Raw genomic sequence first — 15,887 nt, 5'->3', positions numbered from 1 at the left:
CCGTCCCGCGAAGCGGGGACCGCACGCCATTAAGTGGCGCGTGGAGGTGGGGCAAGGAGGCACCCAAGGTGAGCAGGGTTGAGGGCTTCCTGGACCTTGGAGTCCGTATCCTATGTCCACAAATCACCCCAGCAAAAGTCCACGGCTACGAGTAGCTCCCGTGAAGCGGGGGCCACGAGCCGTTATGTGGCGCGTGGAGGCGGGGCAAGGAGGCACAGGTGAGCAGGGTTGAGGGCTTCCTGGACCTTGGAGTCCATATCCTATGTTCACAAATCACCCCAGCAAAAGTCCTCCGCTACCAGCGGCTCCCGCAAAGCGGGGGCCGCAAGCCGTTATGTGGCGCTTAGAGGCTGGGCAAGGAGGCACCGGTGAGCAGGGTCGAGGGCTTCCTGGACCTTGGAGTCCGTATCCTAAGTCCACAAATCACCCCAGCAAAAGTCCGCCGCTACGAGCGGCCCGCGAAGCGAGGGCTGCGAGCCGTTATGTGGCGCGTGGTGGCGGGGCAAGGAGGCACAGGTGTGCAGGGTTGAGGGCTTCCTGGGCCTTGGAGTCCGCATCCTATGTCCACAAATCACCCCAGCAAAAGTCTGCGGCTATTTATAGAATAAGTAGAACTACAAATGACACACTCCATAACAAGAAGAGAGTGACTTGAAGCTGCCTTCATGCAACTAGTGTCAACCAACCATTCTTAAAATCGAGTATAGTGAATGGAGAACTTTTGAGAATCAAACGTATTGTTCAACGCACAAGGAATATCAAAAACATTGAGAATAATGCTTGAAAAATTTAGATAAAGAAAATATCCGAATAAGGTATTGGAATAAACATTGGAAAAGTGGATGAGAAAGGTTAATCTTGAGCATTGTTAGGAGCAGCAAAATCATCAAATGCACCAGGATCAGAGGAAGCAAGGATAACATTTATAGTAATATTGTGTAGAAGAGATTGTTATAATGTTGTGCAATCACTGGGCACAAATCTAGTTGTACGATGACTCAATGAATTAATTCATGAAGAACTCTTGATCACCTATCGGAGGGCAACATCAATGAAAGATAGGATAGTGAACAGCAACTCTGAAGCACTACAGAGAAAGTAATTGCCTTGTGAAAAGCGACTTGATTTACTTTTGTACACGATGCAAAGCTTGTAAATATGAGGATGCAAAGCTTGTAAAAATGAATTGAATGCAAATGTTTTACAAAACGTTACACACAAATATGTGTTTAAGAAAAATATCACGTGAGAAAGGATGTATGAAGTATGTTCACGCCAGTGCTCATGTAAAAATATTTATATTGGAAGCACAAATTGTCAGCTTAAGAAAAGAAGGTATTTTTAAAATTATTTGTATTCGTTTTATTCTATTTTTATAGTAACATCACCTTATAGCCAGCATCATCATCAACAGCACACAATTGCTGGGGGGAAACGGAGTGGGGTAGGTGTAGTAGTAATTAATTAACCCCTCACGTCTGTAGCATACAGTACATTTCACGGTACAGTTGCTGAGATTTTGTGGTCATCTTTTCTCACCTCCACAAATTAGTCCACCTGCTTCCCGCTCATCCGGGACGTCAGCATGTTCCTATAGTTCATTGAAATCCCTCCACCACCCCCATATCTTATTAGGTTTCCTGCGGCATCCCCTAGCTTCTTATGTTACTCTTTCTGTTCTACTATGCAACTGCACGCCATTTTGCTATTCCTGTTTTGTGGGCATCTGCTTTGAACCCAAATTCTTGGACAAATCCGTTTTCGTCATTCCTAATACACAAAATCTAAACTTTCACCTTGTAAAATTAATATCATTCAGGATCCACAGTATCACAGATAGGGACATCCGAGTTCCTCCCATATTGTGTGGATACTTGTCAAATGCCTTAAACACATTTTAGACCATAGGAATAGTTATCTGAAGCGGCAAGGTATAAAGCAGAATACAGTCTTCGTATAGTCCCTTTTTTTCTCTATGGGACTCTCTCTCATGTTTGGAATTCCTTAATCTCCACTAGCAACCTAATCCAACATAGCAGTGGCTCTATACATAATGCAAAAAAAAAGAGTGGGGAGAACGGTCACCCCAGTTGGGGTGCCTCTTCTTAGATAAAAAAGTAGGGGGTATCTGCAGTTGATTCTCACTGTTGCTGTGGTATCTTTATAGAGGAGTGCTAGCTACCCAGTTACAGAACGATGGTCCAAAGTGAAATCTTTATGATGTCAGAAGAAGATAAGGCCAATAGAGTCAAACACTTTTTCAGTGTCTAGTAAAATTATTGCTAGTGGTTTCATCAGAGACTTCATTTTATCCAGCTGGCTTTGTAACCTTTACAGGCTCAGCCTGTTGGAGCATCTTGGCAGGAATCGTGATCGGACCTTATGCATAAGGGACGTTAGGACCCTCAATAAGCCTAGTTTCCATGATTTTGCGAAAACCTTCATCTCCACATTTAGTAATGAGATCTAGCAGTATGAGGCACAATCTTCTCTGGGTTTTCTATGTTTGTGGATCAATGTAATTGAACTATGTCTGATGCCTGGAGGAAGAACGCCTTCCTCTCCGATTCACAGGTATAGGTGGTGCAGGTAGGGGGTCCTAATAGTGCAGAGCTTGTTTTAGAGAACTTAACTGGCATTTCATGTCGGCCATGTGTTTGCCCTTTTTCATTTTTAATGGCTTCATAACTTCATCTAGGGTGATTTCCTTTTCTAGTTCCTGTTTGTCTTCTTTGCTCAACATTGGTATTTCTAGATCATGTAAAAATCATTTGATTCCTCGTTTCCATTCATGTTCAGTGCCTCATAGAATGTAATATTTCGCAAGCACAATTATTATGTCTCCATCTGTTTCTCTATCCTCTCCCGCTAAGTCAACCACCCTTCCCACCCACCCAGCATTCTTCTCTCTCTTGATGAGCCATCCCAACAGGTGGCCCATCTTATCCCCTACCTAATAGGGTTCATGCTATGTAGCCAGAATAAGTTGCTTTGCTGTTTTTTTGTGCCATACCATGATATTCTTATTTGAGTGCATCCACTAATACCAATATACTTTCCAGCTCAGGAGTATGGATCTATTCTTACTGATGTGTTCTTGCCTTTATCTCTACTTATGAGCTACAGTAGTCTGTATTTTATGTCTTATTATTGCTCTGAGTCATTGGGGGCTCTACCATACATTGGCCCTTTTAGGCAAATGGTAAAGAGAAAGCGTGCTAACTAAGTCCAACCTGAAATGCTTGAACTTTAGGCAATGGTCCCTGTGGAACCTCTGAACATGGTGGCCTATCCACTTTTTCCACCAATTGATGTCTACAGGCACACCGGCTGCTAAAGAAATTTCAGGGCAATTTACTTTTTACTCTCTGTTTTTTCTGCATGGTTCTTCTGATTTGGAAAATGTGAGTCTCCCCCTAATGATCAGGAGAAAGACAGGTATGTAAAGCAAGAGGCCCATCTCATAATGGTTTACTCTTCTTTTGTTGTAAATATGAAACAGGACTCAACCTTATGGGCGCTACACTTAGACAAAAGTATAATGTGCTATCCATAGCTTCCTTCACAAAAGAGAAGCTATAGTTTGGGGGAAGTTCATAAAGACTGGTACAACCCTTCAGCATCTGCACTTTTTGATTCAATCATTGTATTGGCTTTTTTGTATGTATTGTAACATACACAAAGCAAACAGATCTTCATTACACATAATTCCTATGTTCCTGTTAGCATTCCCACAAATAACAATGGCAATAAACTCTTATGTGCACTGTATCTTTTCTGTGGTGGACTGTGACTTATTGTATTCACAGGAAGAACAGGCCTAACACTGAGTTCTATATATTTTCTAGATAAACGTTTTTAGCCATCTCATTAACATTAGTGAGCCGATTTCGATGTCAGACAGACCTGAGTCCGTCCGACATCGATCTGGAACTGGGACCTACCGACCACCTGTCAGGGGGTCCCAAACCAGCAACTAGGATTCGACTGAACACTGTTCAGTCGCACTACTTTTCTTTACAATGGGAGCATGCATTCTGACCGGAATGCATGCTCTCATTGTAAAGAGCTGAGGTGCAGTTCATCCCTGCACCCGTGGTAGGCATCTCGAGGTGCCTGCCACAGGATGCAGGGATCAACAGGGGGGCACTATATGTGCTTCCTCTGCCTCCATCTGGAGGTCTTGTAACCATTAGGATCCTGCTGGGAGCACCCAAAGTCGACTTCCCACAGCCTTTCTGTGTCAGAAAGGTAGGATCAGAAAGGCTGTCCGAATCCTACATTGCAATCCCTTGGGCGGAAAGGGCCACCCTTGGGAGTACGGGAGGCTTTCTGAATGGAAGACAAGAGAATATGATACTGTAACTGTTTCCTACAGCATTGTAATCTGCCCCTATATAGTTTACCAGTAACTTCAACTGCAAAACCAAATTTTCCTTTTTTGATACTCTGGAGGGGGTTTTTTTGTCTTTTGTTTCCAGATACAGATCTGAAAATTTTGGAAATCTTAGATAATCATAATTAAGATTCTTCTTAAGTGTTGTTGCCCACTCTATCAGATGTACCCCAAGTAATGTTACTGTAGTTGTCTCCTCTTCTTTTGAGGCTGTTCCCTCTCCCCTTGAAGTCAATGTTTAGGCCCTCTGTAAGTTAAATTCATCTTCCTCCTCTTCTAGTCCAAGTGATCTTGGCACAAAGTGTACAGTATTTTTTTGTAGGTCTGTCTATTCTGAAGCACTTTGCTATTCTCATGTTAGTTCCTCTTATTGTGTTATTTGTTCAGGTGGAGTGAAGTCATTTTATTGCAGTGAAAAAATAAATATTTCTTTACAATAGAAAATCAAAATAAATTCATTAAATCAATTATAAAACAAGTGACCAGTTGTGCATTACATTAAATAATTTAGATCCTAAAATGATATGGCATTGACAGACTGCATCTAAAAAGCTTGTTAATTTGCTAATAAAGAAAGGATCTGGCATTGAAAAGCAGTATAATTTGCATGTTTAATCCTTGTATGGCAAATGCCTCTTTCAGGTATTTCCTCCTTGGATCTCAAATGGATGGACATGGACAAATGAAGTGCTCAATCGAGTCATCCTTGTATCCTCACATATTTCAGCATTTGAATGGTGAAAGGTGAAAAATCCTAGCACCCTCAAACTGGAATATTGGGTAGAAAAATAGATGGAAGTTTAAATACCTTTTCACAAATGGACTTCAGCGATGAAGGCACATAATATTTCTTAGGATTACAAAAGGAGTTTAACATAGTCTGCATGTTTGAAAGTCCAGAAAACAAGATCATTCAACTTACTGTTGTTCCTCTGACCTATCTATATTGTTCTTTGTGATTTGATCGAGGGATGTTTGCCAGGTTATTATTCTCAGTGATTATTTTTTCAACCTTTTCAAGACTTAAATCCATTTAAAAAATAAAAAATAAACTGGGTTTCTTGTTGGACTACGAATCTTGACGCCTAATGTTGTAACTAAATTAATCAAGAGAGGGAGGGTAGAGGTAATTTGATAGAATCAACCTCCAGCACATATGTTCTACAATCAATGAGATTCTATGAAATCGTTTTTTATTTTAGTTATAGTGAGATGAGACAGTGGTTGTTGCTAGTCCTTGTGGATGACAAGAAAAAAGCACTATGTGTTTTTAAAATACCCCTCACACACTACGATCCCCATAGTGTCAGGCTTCATCATGGGGTCTTCCCGTCCTTCTACGGGGCGGGGCGTGCTACTACCTACGGACTATGCGGGAGCACTTTGTTGTAATCAAGATAGGCTATGTGTGGTGCGTGAAACAATATGAGTGCTAGGGAGTGAAGGAATACTGTCAAATTGTGAAAAATAAAAATGTTAATAATTCCCTGGCTAGTAGAAAAACAATTTTATTCACTTCTCTAGCTGGAAATGTTTAAAAAGTTTTTTTTTGTGGTAGGTGTATTAATTATAACCTACTCGGTCGACATGTTTCGTTAAGCAGACCCCTCTGCCTAACTCATCAGGACCTATATTGATCCCTACTGCACTTGTTAAACTAATGGTATATAGATATGCCTACTTTCCTAGAATTGACAGGCAAAAATCGGCTAGTCTATTCGTTAAAGGGCTGAGTGGGCCCTTATTTTACATAAAATGACCCAATCTAGTCTATTTCCTAATAGTAATCGTGTCCCATGAGCCGGGCATCAGAGGAAATGTTCGAGTGGTCAATGTCCGCTTGTGCAATCTCACCGTAGTTCCTCCGTGCCGCTCCGTGGCATCCCAAGGAGCGGCACGGAGGTACTACGGTGAGATTTCACAAGTGGACTTTGACCGCTCGAACATTTCCTCTGATGCCGGGCTCATGGGGCACGATTACTATAAGACCCCCCAGGATACAGCGGCATGTATTAGAAAATTTAGCGGCACAGTTATGGAAATTTTGCGGCACAAATATGGAAATTTAGCAGCATTTTTGTGCCACTTTATTTAACTCGCACTCATTCATTTTCAGCCTTAAATCAATGGAAACTGTTTTAGCAGAGTACTCCACGTTGACATAGGCAGCCTGGAATATGGAACAGAGAAAGCAGCCCACAGGTGAAGGCTGTTATCCCTAGGAAAGGCAATCCTCCTTTTGCTTTAGTAAAGTTAGGATTTTGTCTCCTATTACTTTTGTGAATCGGGGTCAGAGTACAGAAATTGATCTATTTATGTGAACATATGAAAACAGTTCATGAATTAGGAACACACTGATCCCATGTACTTAGAATAATCATCATTAATTCTTAAAAACCAGAGGAACACTGTGCGCCTATATGCAGCTGAAGACAGTGCATTCTGGATTGGGTTTTTTCAGCAGGGCATCCCAGTGTCACCCAAAAGCCACAGTGCAGCTGCAGAGGGCACTGCGGGCGTGTTTTACGAGCAGCGAGGCCTGAGTCAGCCTTTCGTTCACAGTCTGGGTTCTAATGGGTGCTGGTTGATGCAGAATACGGCCGCATTTCAAGTAATCATCTTCTTTGCACAATTTATCTGCAGTTCTCTTCTCTCCAGATGGTATATTTTGAAAGCCAGCTGAAGCAGCTATTGAACTGTGTGACGCTAGCTAAATTAAGGCATTCCAAAGCCCTTGACTGACAGTGCAAGCGCACGTCACCCAACCTGTCAGTAAAACTAAAATGCATTGCGGCACAGGTGCCATCAGAGTCAATTCAATTCAATTCAAAATTTCTTTATTCGACTGAAGGTAAAATCAGTCATAAAAGTACAGAGAAAAAAAGGTAACACATATGTAAACAGTTCATCAATTAAAAAGTTAGATAAAAAACAGTGGATTACAATGTAGCCTATCACAGCTCATGCAAGAGCGACAGTACAATTCATCAAGATACTTATTAGCCTTCCATACTTTTCCTAAATCTCAGGGCTGTCTTTAAAAAATTAACTACGTATAAAGTGCTTTCACAGTGCAACATTTTAAGATAAATTAGTGCAGGCCTTATTTGAACGAAATTCCGTTTTTTAAGAAGAGGTTTTAAAAACATTTTTCGAGGTAAGGTGTAGTAGGAGCATATAAATAAAAAGTGTGCCAGATCTTGCGGAGACTTATTGTCGCAGCCGCAAGCTGGCAGCACTTGTCCCCTATGGGCTCCACTGGGCACGGCTAGCATCAGATGAAAAAGGTCAAAACGAAATCTAGTCAATAAAAAGCGCTCATATCTGGAGGTGGCCCAGGATAAATAAGGTTCTATTTGAATACATGTTTTGGATAAAGTGTGACTCAACACACTGCCCTTCTTCAGTTCAGTCTCTTCCCTCGTCATCTGACGGGTCATTAGAAAAGTAGTCTTTACAGATGTTACATCATGCTTTGTTACTGTCTGTGGTGTTAAGAAGAGGTCCGACCTGCCCAGGTCTTGAAGACAGTCTCGAATGTACTTTATCCAGGGTATCTTTAGTTTCCCATCCCATGTGAGTGCTTCGGATAAAATATTCTGGGTAAAAGGTATTTCCTTGTTCATCCAACAGTTTAGCCAGCACAAGAGGGGGTTTACTGCAATTTTATCCTCTAAATATGGCGTGCCCAGTTCCTCATGGGTGGAGAAGTTGGCCGTACTCTTCGGTAAACATAAGATTTGTTTTAAAAAGTTATTTTCTGTGGTTGTCAAATCAGACACTGGTAAGAACCCCCAGAGGTCACTCCCATAGCAGGCAACTGATATGCTTTTGGCATGGTATAATTTCATTAACGCAACCACAGGTGTGTTACCCATCTTGCGAGCAAAGTCAATTATTGCCGCATTGGTCCTTATTAAGTCTCCTCTCTTTTTCTTTAGTGCTGGTCCCCATGTAAGTTTACTGTCGAACAATACACCGAGGTAGGAAAAGGTTGTTGTATAGGGTATTTTTTCCCCATTAACGGATAAAGGGTAAGTCTTCTTGGACCCATGTCCTACCTTCATGATGTATGACTTGGCGTTGTTAATACACAGGCCTCGTGAGTTCATAAAGTGAAAAAAAGAGTCCAATAAAGTTTGAAGGCCAAGTGCAGTTCTTGAAATAAGGACGGCGTCGTCAGCGTAGAGAAGGACAGGGACGCCCCTTTTACCTATGTATGGGTAATCCGTGTTTGTTCTTAAAAGATGCTCCTCTAAATCATTGATGTATAAATTAAAAAGAAAAGGCGCTAAAATACAGCCCTGTCTGACCCCCCGATTTATTTTAAAGTCTTTGGTCACTTTTAGGTCTTTGGTGTACCGCACATTCGCTTGTGTGTCGCTGTGAAGAATGACCAAGAAATTGATTAGGTTTTTTTCAACCCCCATTTTCAGCAAGACATCCCAAAGTTTATTTCTGTCGACACAATCGAATGCCGATGAAAGGTCCATAAAGGCCATATTGAGCGTACCGTTTCTGGCTAGAGTGTATTTGCCACTGATTAGGTATAGATTCAGGCATTGTGTTATTGTAGAATGTCCTGGTCTAAAACCATATTGTGCTGGTGACATAACTTTGTTGTTTTTGGCCCAAGTGGATAACCTATTTAGGATGATCCCACCAACAACCTTGGCGACAGAATTAATCAGTGAGATTGGCCTATAGCAGGCTGCGTTGCTTCTGTCTCCTTTTTTGTACACGGGGACAATAGTTGAGGCTCCCCAGGACTTAGGGGCCCTGGTAGCAGCTCCAGCATTAACCACTGCCGTGAGGATTGGAGCCCAGAAGGAGACGTTGGATTTAAATAAGTCTGGGGGGAGGCCATCTGGGCCCCGGACCTTGTTGCTAGTTAGACAGCGAATCCCCCTTTCCACTTCTTTATCTGTGAATAGCAACGGTGTTTCTACAGGAAGATTTGGAGCTTGCATATGCCGTGTATCGTCGCTTTTAAAGATTGCACTAAAGTGAGAGGCCCACTCACTTTCAGGTATGCAGGTTCCAATGGTAGCAGCGTTCGGATCATCAAACATTGGTTTATTGATTAGGCTCCAGAACTTGGAGCTGTTGCCCAGGATGGATGGATCAAGTAAGGATTCCCAAATGCTCGCCTTTATTGCTTTTTTACGTGAAGCCAAAGCGGATTTATAATCAGAGCGTAATATTTTGATTAATGTGGGATCCCTTGGTTTGTTCTTAAGAGCCATTTTTAGTTGTCGACTGGCTCTTGAGCAGGTGTGATCAAACCATTGTGGCTGTTGGTTGTCTTGTCCCTTCAATGGTACTGAGAGTAGTTGATCCACTCTTTTAGTCAGTTCAGCAAAGGCAGATAATATAAGATCCGGGGGAGTGATATTAGAGGAGCAGAGGGTGAGTTCTTGAACACATATCGTTTTAACTGATTCGAGTAAAGCTTCACTGTTTATTGAAGACCACTTTAGTCGTCGGTTGCCATTAATTAATTTTAAAACACCCGGGTCTTTGCGGTTTTTGCTGAGTTCAAACAGTCCACTTTTAACTTCCACTGAGATCGGGTTATGGTCACTATGAATACTTTCATGGATATTAAAATTTGAAGCTGAAATTGCCATATCAACGGAGAGCAGTATATGATCAATAAAGGAGCCTTGTTCTGAACCTTTGTAGGTTGGGGTTACATAGATAAAGGAATCCTCTTTCAGGGTCATCACATTTCTCAAATCCAAGCCGTCTATTAGATTATTCATATTAGAGCCTCGTGGACAGTGCACGAAATGAAGGCCTGACCTGTTTCCACAACCCAGGGAGCCCAGATATGACGATGTCGGGTGACCACAGATATGCACATTAAAATCACCTACAATTATTTTATTCCGTGGTAGAACTGCCAGATTATCGTGAAGGTACTCATGAAGTTTGGTGATATTACATTCACCTGATGGCGATACGGCATTATAGAAGTTCACCAGGGTTAGTACTTTTTTGCCTTTTCTAAGCTCCAAGATCTGTATGTTGGTGTTGTCCTGGTGTTTATTTTTTATCTGTATCACCAGGGAAAGGCTAATGAATATTGCCAGCCCCCCCTTTGCCCTTCCACTGGGTGAGGGAAGACCGGGAACGAAAAAGCTTTGGAATCCTTCAATAAAAACATTGTTGTCAGTGAGCCAAGTTTCCTGGAAGCACAGTATAGTATAATTTTTAACAAAGGCTATCCAAGAATGATCTTTAATTTTTGCGGCCAGACCTGCAATGTTCCATGATAAGATTTTGATGGAGCTAGGATTATTGTGGGGATTCCCTATCTCAGCGGTCATATGTGATGGTAAGGGCAGGTGCAAGTCAACATGCCTTTCGGTGTCTGTCTGGGAGCTTCTATCACTATCTAAATGGATGGGGTGTATAATAATATGAGCGAGGCCTGTGTCAACGGGTAGAGGGGCAGGTGCACCTTGAGGAGATAAACTTTCAGAACTAGATATTGTCGTCTCTGTATTAGAGATATCTACGTGTGCACTAGAGGTAGTATGAGTGTTTTCAATGACAACAGATTTTATTATATTGGGAGGGACAACGGGTTTTATCTGATTACTTAAAGGACTGGAGGGTGAAACAGATGCCAGTCAATCTACCTCATCAAGGTAGTCGTTGTCATAGTTATATAGGGCGTCATATCTATTAGAGGTTGGAATCTGGTATAAATTATGGGTTAAATGCGGTCTTGTGTATGGTTGGTAAACAGGTTCTAGATTCTCATACAAGGGATATGTTGGATAGTTATAAGTTCTATCTCCCCAAGAATGAGCATAGCGTTGTGCTTCTAAATCCGTAGTTCTCCCCTGATTGGGGGCTAAGGCAGGGGCTCATGTTTGGGGATAGGTATCAACCGCCGGGGGCCCATCATAACCATAGGGACGTTTGGTGTTGTATCTAAGGCCATCAGGGTTGCGTGGATAGAAATAACTTAATCCCATTGTACGGATCAGGCTGTTTGTAGAGGAGCTCCTCCAGTTGGCAATAAATTTAGCAGCTCCCCTATCTTTAAAGTTAATAACAATGCAATCTCCCTCAGTTGATTTATATCTTGTACCCACCCAATCTACTCTCCTAACTTGAGAGATTTTCCCTATTATGTGGGAGGGAAGTGGTCTATGAGTGGTTAGCCTCTGCATAACCTTGTTCTTTAGTTCAATGTTGGTTTCCCTCATATTTTCAGCTAACTTGGGTACTCCAATCATAACTATTGTGTGGGCGTTAGACTCGGGGGGAAGATTTATATGTGTGGTCGTTCTTGGTAGCCTAGATTTAAGTTGGTTTGTCCCTGGTACATTAGAAGAGATATTTCTGGGTGGGATGCTGAGGTGTTTGGATGTTTCGTTATTAACACTAGTTGTGGCTATGGGAGAACTCTCCGCAGCCCATTCACTGTCATCGGCATCCACAGGAACGAGAGTATTCTGCACGTTATTTGTAGGTGCTATCTGAGCTGGGGTTTGAGTTACTTGTTGAGGTATGGGAAGATTATTTGTGGATGGCGGGCCCCGTTTCTGTGTTGTAACCTGTTTAGCAGGGCTAGCCACTGAATTACTAACATTGGAATTTTTAGGTTTCGGGTTGCTAATATTGAGATTTGTGCTCACTGGCACAAAGGTAGAGGTGCTTTGAGCATTATGAGAATTTTAGATGAGACTTCATTCTGTGCTCTTTCAAATTTCCCTAGTGCCTTCTCTATATTAGCTATCCGATTATTGATGGGGTGTAAGAGAGATTTGATCAATGTTTCAATATCGGATAGAGATGGCATATTCAATGTGGGTGCTTCGATTATGTGACCAGTCTGCTCGTTGACCTGGGTGGTCTCTGAATTGTTATTATGATTACCGGACAGGGCCAAGTCTAGAGGGAGAATATGGAGGGGCCCTGTTGAGATGTTGTCAGTGGGTTTCTCCCGGGTGAGTTTCTGCCATAAGTCTTTGATTGATCGCTTAGACTTGCCTACAGGATGATGGATATTTTTCATGGAATGTTTGGTCTTACGCTTTTTCTTTGCGCACTTCTTCTTTTGGGTTGATTGATCAAGTGCAGGCATCGGGGCAATTTGGCTTGCTGGTGGCTGGCTCTCTATTAGCTGGACCTCGGGGTCTGGAGAAGATGTATGCAGGTGGTTTATATTATTTCCACTATTACTTAGGGTTGGGGGGCTGCTCTCATTTGCGAGCGTAGTTGAACACGTAAATAAGGGTTTTGTATCCTTCATGTGCGAGGTTGGTAGGTCTGTAAACGATTGCATCAATAGAGATTCTTGTGAGTTGGAACTATCATCCATAATGCATGTGTTATTAATGGTGTGTAAAGATAGATTTGGAAAACGCATATCTGGGGTCAAAGAGAGGCGTCTCTCTGTGTCCTGGATAGCGTCCGCCACTACACTGATAGTTTTTTGCAGCATTATGTCAATAGCAGTTATAGTTGGTAGTGAGGTACTCACAGGTTTCAGTCTCGTTGTTGATCTGGTGGCCATTGGAGTTTTTGGCACTTTGGTCATCCCCTAAAAATGGATGTATAGCCTCCCAACGTCGATGGATCCCGTTTAAAACCTTTGGACGAGGTATTTCCAGTGCGGTTGTTAGGGGGGTGGCCCGTCCCGTCTCCTTTGGTCCCCTGAGGGCCACAGAGGGCCCGCCCTTTGCCCGGGCTTAGCCCGGCGCGGCCCCGCGCGCTCCCGCGACGCGGGAGATGATTGCCGTTTTTAAGCGCCTCCTGGCGCGCTCCGCCTCAAAGCGACTTCCGGTCGCGGAGGCCGCTGGAAGATGTAGTTTCTCTCCCCCACACTGCGACAGCGCTGATGGAGGAAGGCTGCGGCGGGGGGAGGTAACAGGCAGCGGTGGAGCAGCGGCAAAGGCAGCAGTGCCGGCGTCTGGTCAGGGGCTCTCTGTCACGTTTGAAGGCTGGTTACCGTATGCAGGTAGGAAAGATTCTGCAAGCTCTGCCATCAGAGTCATAAACTACAAGTGGCCTACATTAGTGTCTTGACGGCTCCCTCAGCTGATGCCTTGTCTGCTTGTGTGCACGCACGTTTCTGTCTGCCTTTGGCCCACGCCTTTCCATTGTGAGCGGCCTAGACAAAGTGCGGGTGCCACATTAGGTTGCGGGTTTTGCAGTTGGAATCCGAGCCCAGTGTTATTCCCATAAGTGACAGTGGCTTTATGAAAACAACTCTCTGGGTCAGGATGTGAGGTAACGAATGCCAACAATGCACACCCCCAAAATGAGACTTTTTTTAATTTCCTTTGTGCAAATATTGTGAAAATGCTCCAAAAAATGCAAATTGACTCATTATTACATGAAATGCCGATTTCAGCACTTTGCACTATTGTTTTAGCATGAAATAATCCTTCGTGCTCATTTTTGACTTGAGAGTGCATTTCATGCTAAAACAGTAGCATGAAATCGCGGGCACTTTTGTAAAAATCGCCGAATTATTATAAAAGTGCCGATTTCGCGGGCACTTTTGTAAAAAATCGCGGCATTTTTACAAAAGTGCCGATTTCGCGGCAAACCGCGAAATCCTGGAGGGTCTGACTATTAGGAAATAGACCAGATTGGGTCAACTTTTGTACAATAAGGGCCCACTGAGCCCTTTAACAAATAGACTAGCCGATTTTTGCGTGTCTATTCTAGGAAAGTGGGCATATCTAGATACCATTAGTTTAACAAGTTCAGTAGGGATCAATAGAGGTCCTGATAAGTTAGGCAGAGGGGTCTGCTTAACGAAACATGTCGACCGAGTAGGTTATAATTAATAAACCTACCACAAAAAAAACTTTTTTAACATTTCCAGCTAGAGAAGTGAATAAAAGTTTTTTCTACTAGCCAGGGAATTTTTAATATTTTTATTTTTCACAATTTCACAGTATTCCTTCACTCCCTAGCACTCACATTGTTTCACGCACCACACATAGCCTATCTTCATTACAACAAAGTGCTCCCGCGTAGTCGTAGGTAGTAGCACGCCCCGCCCCGTCGAGGCACGGGAATACCCCCATGATGAAGCATGACACTATGGGGATCGTAGTGTCTGAGGGGTATTTTAAAAAAACACATAGTGCTTTTTTCTTGTCATCCACAAGGACTAACAACAACCACTGTCTCATCTCACTATAACTAAAATAAAAACAAAATAAAAAAACATTTGATAGAATCTCATTGATTGTAGAGCCTAATGTTGTAACTCATATTGTTTCCATGAGATTCCGGTCCTCACATTTAAAGCCCTTCGTTTTGCACTTCCAATGAATAGAAGAAATTGCTTATGAACCCAGTAGAGATTTTTCTCACTTTAGTTTGAGCAGAAGTCATTTAATTTGTTAAGCTAATGACAACGTTTAGCGAGTGTATATTAATGCATAAGCAAATTGAGACCAAGTAAACTGCTTTAACTTTGCCCAAGACCAAGGTCAAAATCTATATATGTTTGATTAGCCACGCAGTGCATGTCAGATAGTGCCAGTTTGTGCAGAACTCTAACACAATACGAGAATCTATTCTTGAAAGGCTATATAGGGATACTGGCAGGATTGGAAATTTGTAAATTATAAAATGAATGCACCTGGTGATGTCGGGTGGCTAAATACATGTATGTTGTCTATATAACGTGGGGAGGTGACAAACTGGTGAAAACACCCCAACCCTCCTCAAGAGTGCTTCGTAATAGTCTCTATATTCTTCTTCTTCTGAGAGGTCTGAACTAAAACTTTGGCTCCTCATTTGGGCCATCAGAAATATAAAGATTGATACAGATTGAAGTGGACAAAAAGTCCATCAGTCCTTTCAAAGAGAAGTGGAATTGTGGTACTGCTTCCATTGAATTTGTCACTGTTAAACAAGAACCAGTATCCTAGATGAGATTGTAAACTAATCTAAGAACAACTCAAAAAATAAACTATTTGTGCATCAGCCTTTTAGGCAGGCGAGGAGCTTAGAATTGTGCATTTTAAAGTTTTGTAATTACATTCATCAGCTCATTTGCTATTTCTGAGTTTAAATGCTATGGAAATAATTGCTTCATTTAATTGTTATATGTTTCTTCATAGAAAACCACTAAAAAGTGAAGATGCTACAGTCCCTGCGTACCAGAGGGGTCCACAGCCAAGAAGTAAGAATGACAAAGTAAAACTCCCCTACTTGTAAGGGGAAAACTAATAAGATAATTTAGGGACTGCCTCAGTCTTCTTGAAATGTGTATTATCGGATAACTCGGTTACATATTTGTCTAGTCAAAGGCAAAATACTCCTAGAGTTGTATAGGTGCACACTGGTGATAATAACTTTTGTATCAAAATTCATGCATTGGATAACATTGTTCTTCAGTGTTAGTCATCAAATGAAATTTATTGATTTGAGCCTGATTCACAGTCTTTTCGCCCATCAGTAGGTGAGGCAGACTCCTGGAAATTCCAGAGTACGCCAGGAGAAA

The 15,887-nt window shown here is 42.2% G+C and overlaps 1 protein-coding gene across 1 annotated transcript in view; it reads left to right on the top strand.

Moving 5' to 3' along the window:
• The window catches only part of LOC147683273 (uncharacterized), a 1,451,334-nt gene that overhangs the window by 1,306,202 nt on the left and 129,245 nt on the right, over positions 1–15,887 (top strand). The window contains exon 20 of the mRNA XM_086943731.1: positions 15,505–15,566. Within this exon, the coding sequence (XP_086799857.1) occupies positions 15,505–15,566 (62 nt within the window). The remainder of the gene's footprint in view (positions 1–15,504; positions 15,567–15,887) is intronic.

The sequence above is a fragment of the Lissotriton vulgaris genome, chromosome 11, assembly GCF_964263255.1.
Source record: "Lissotriton vulgaris chromosome 11, aLisVul1.2, whole genome shotgun sequence".
In the NCBI taxonomy this organism is placed as follows: domain Eukaryota; kingdom Metazoa; phylum Chordata; class Amphibia; order Caudata; family Salamandridae; genus Lissotriton; species Lissotriton vulgaris.
Note: the sequence above shows the minus strand (reverse complement) of the source record. Positions and strands in the feature narration are given on the sequence as shown.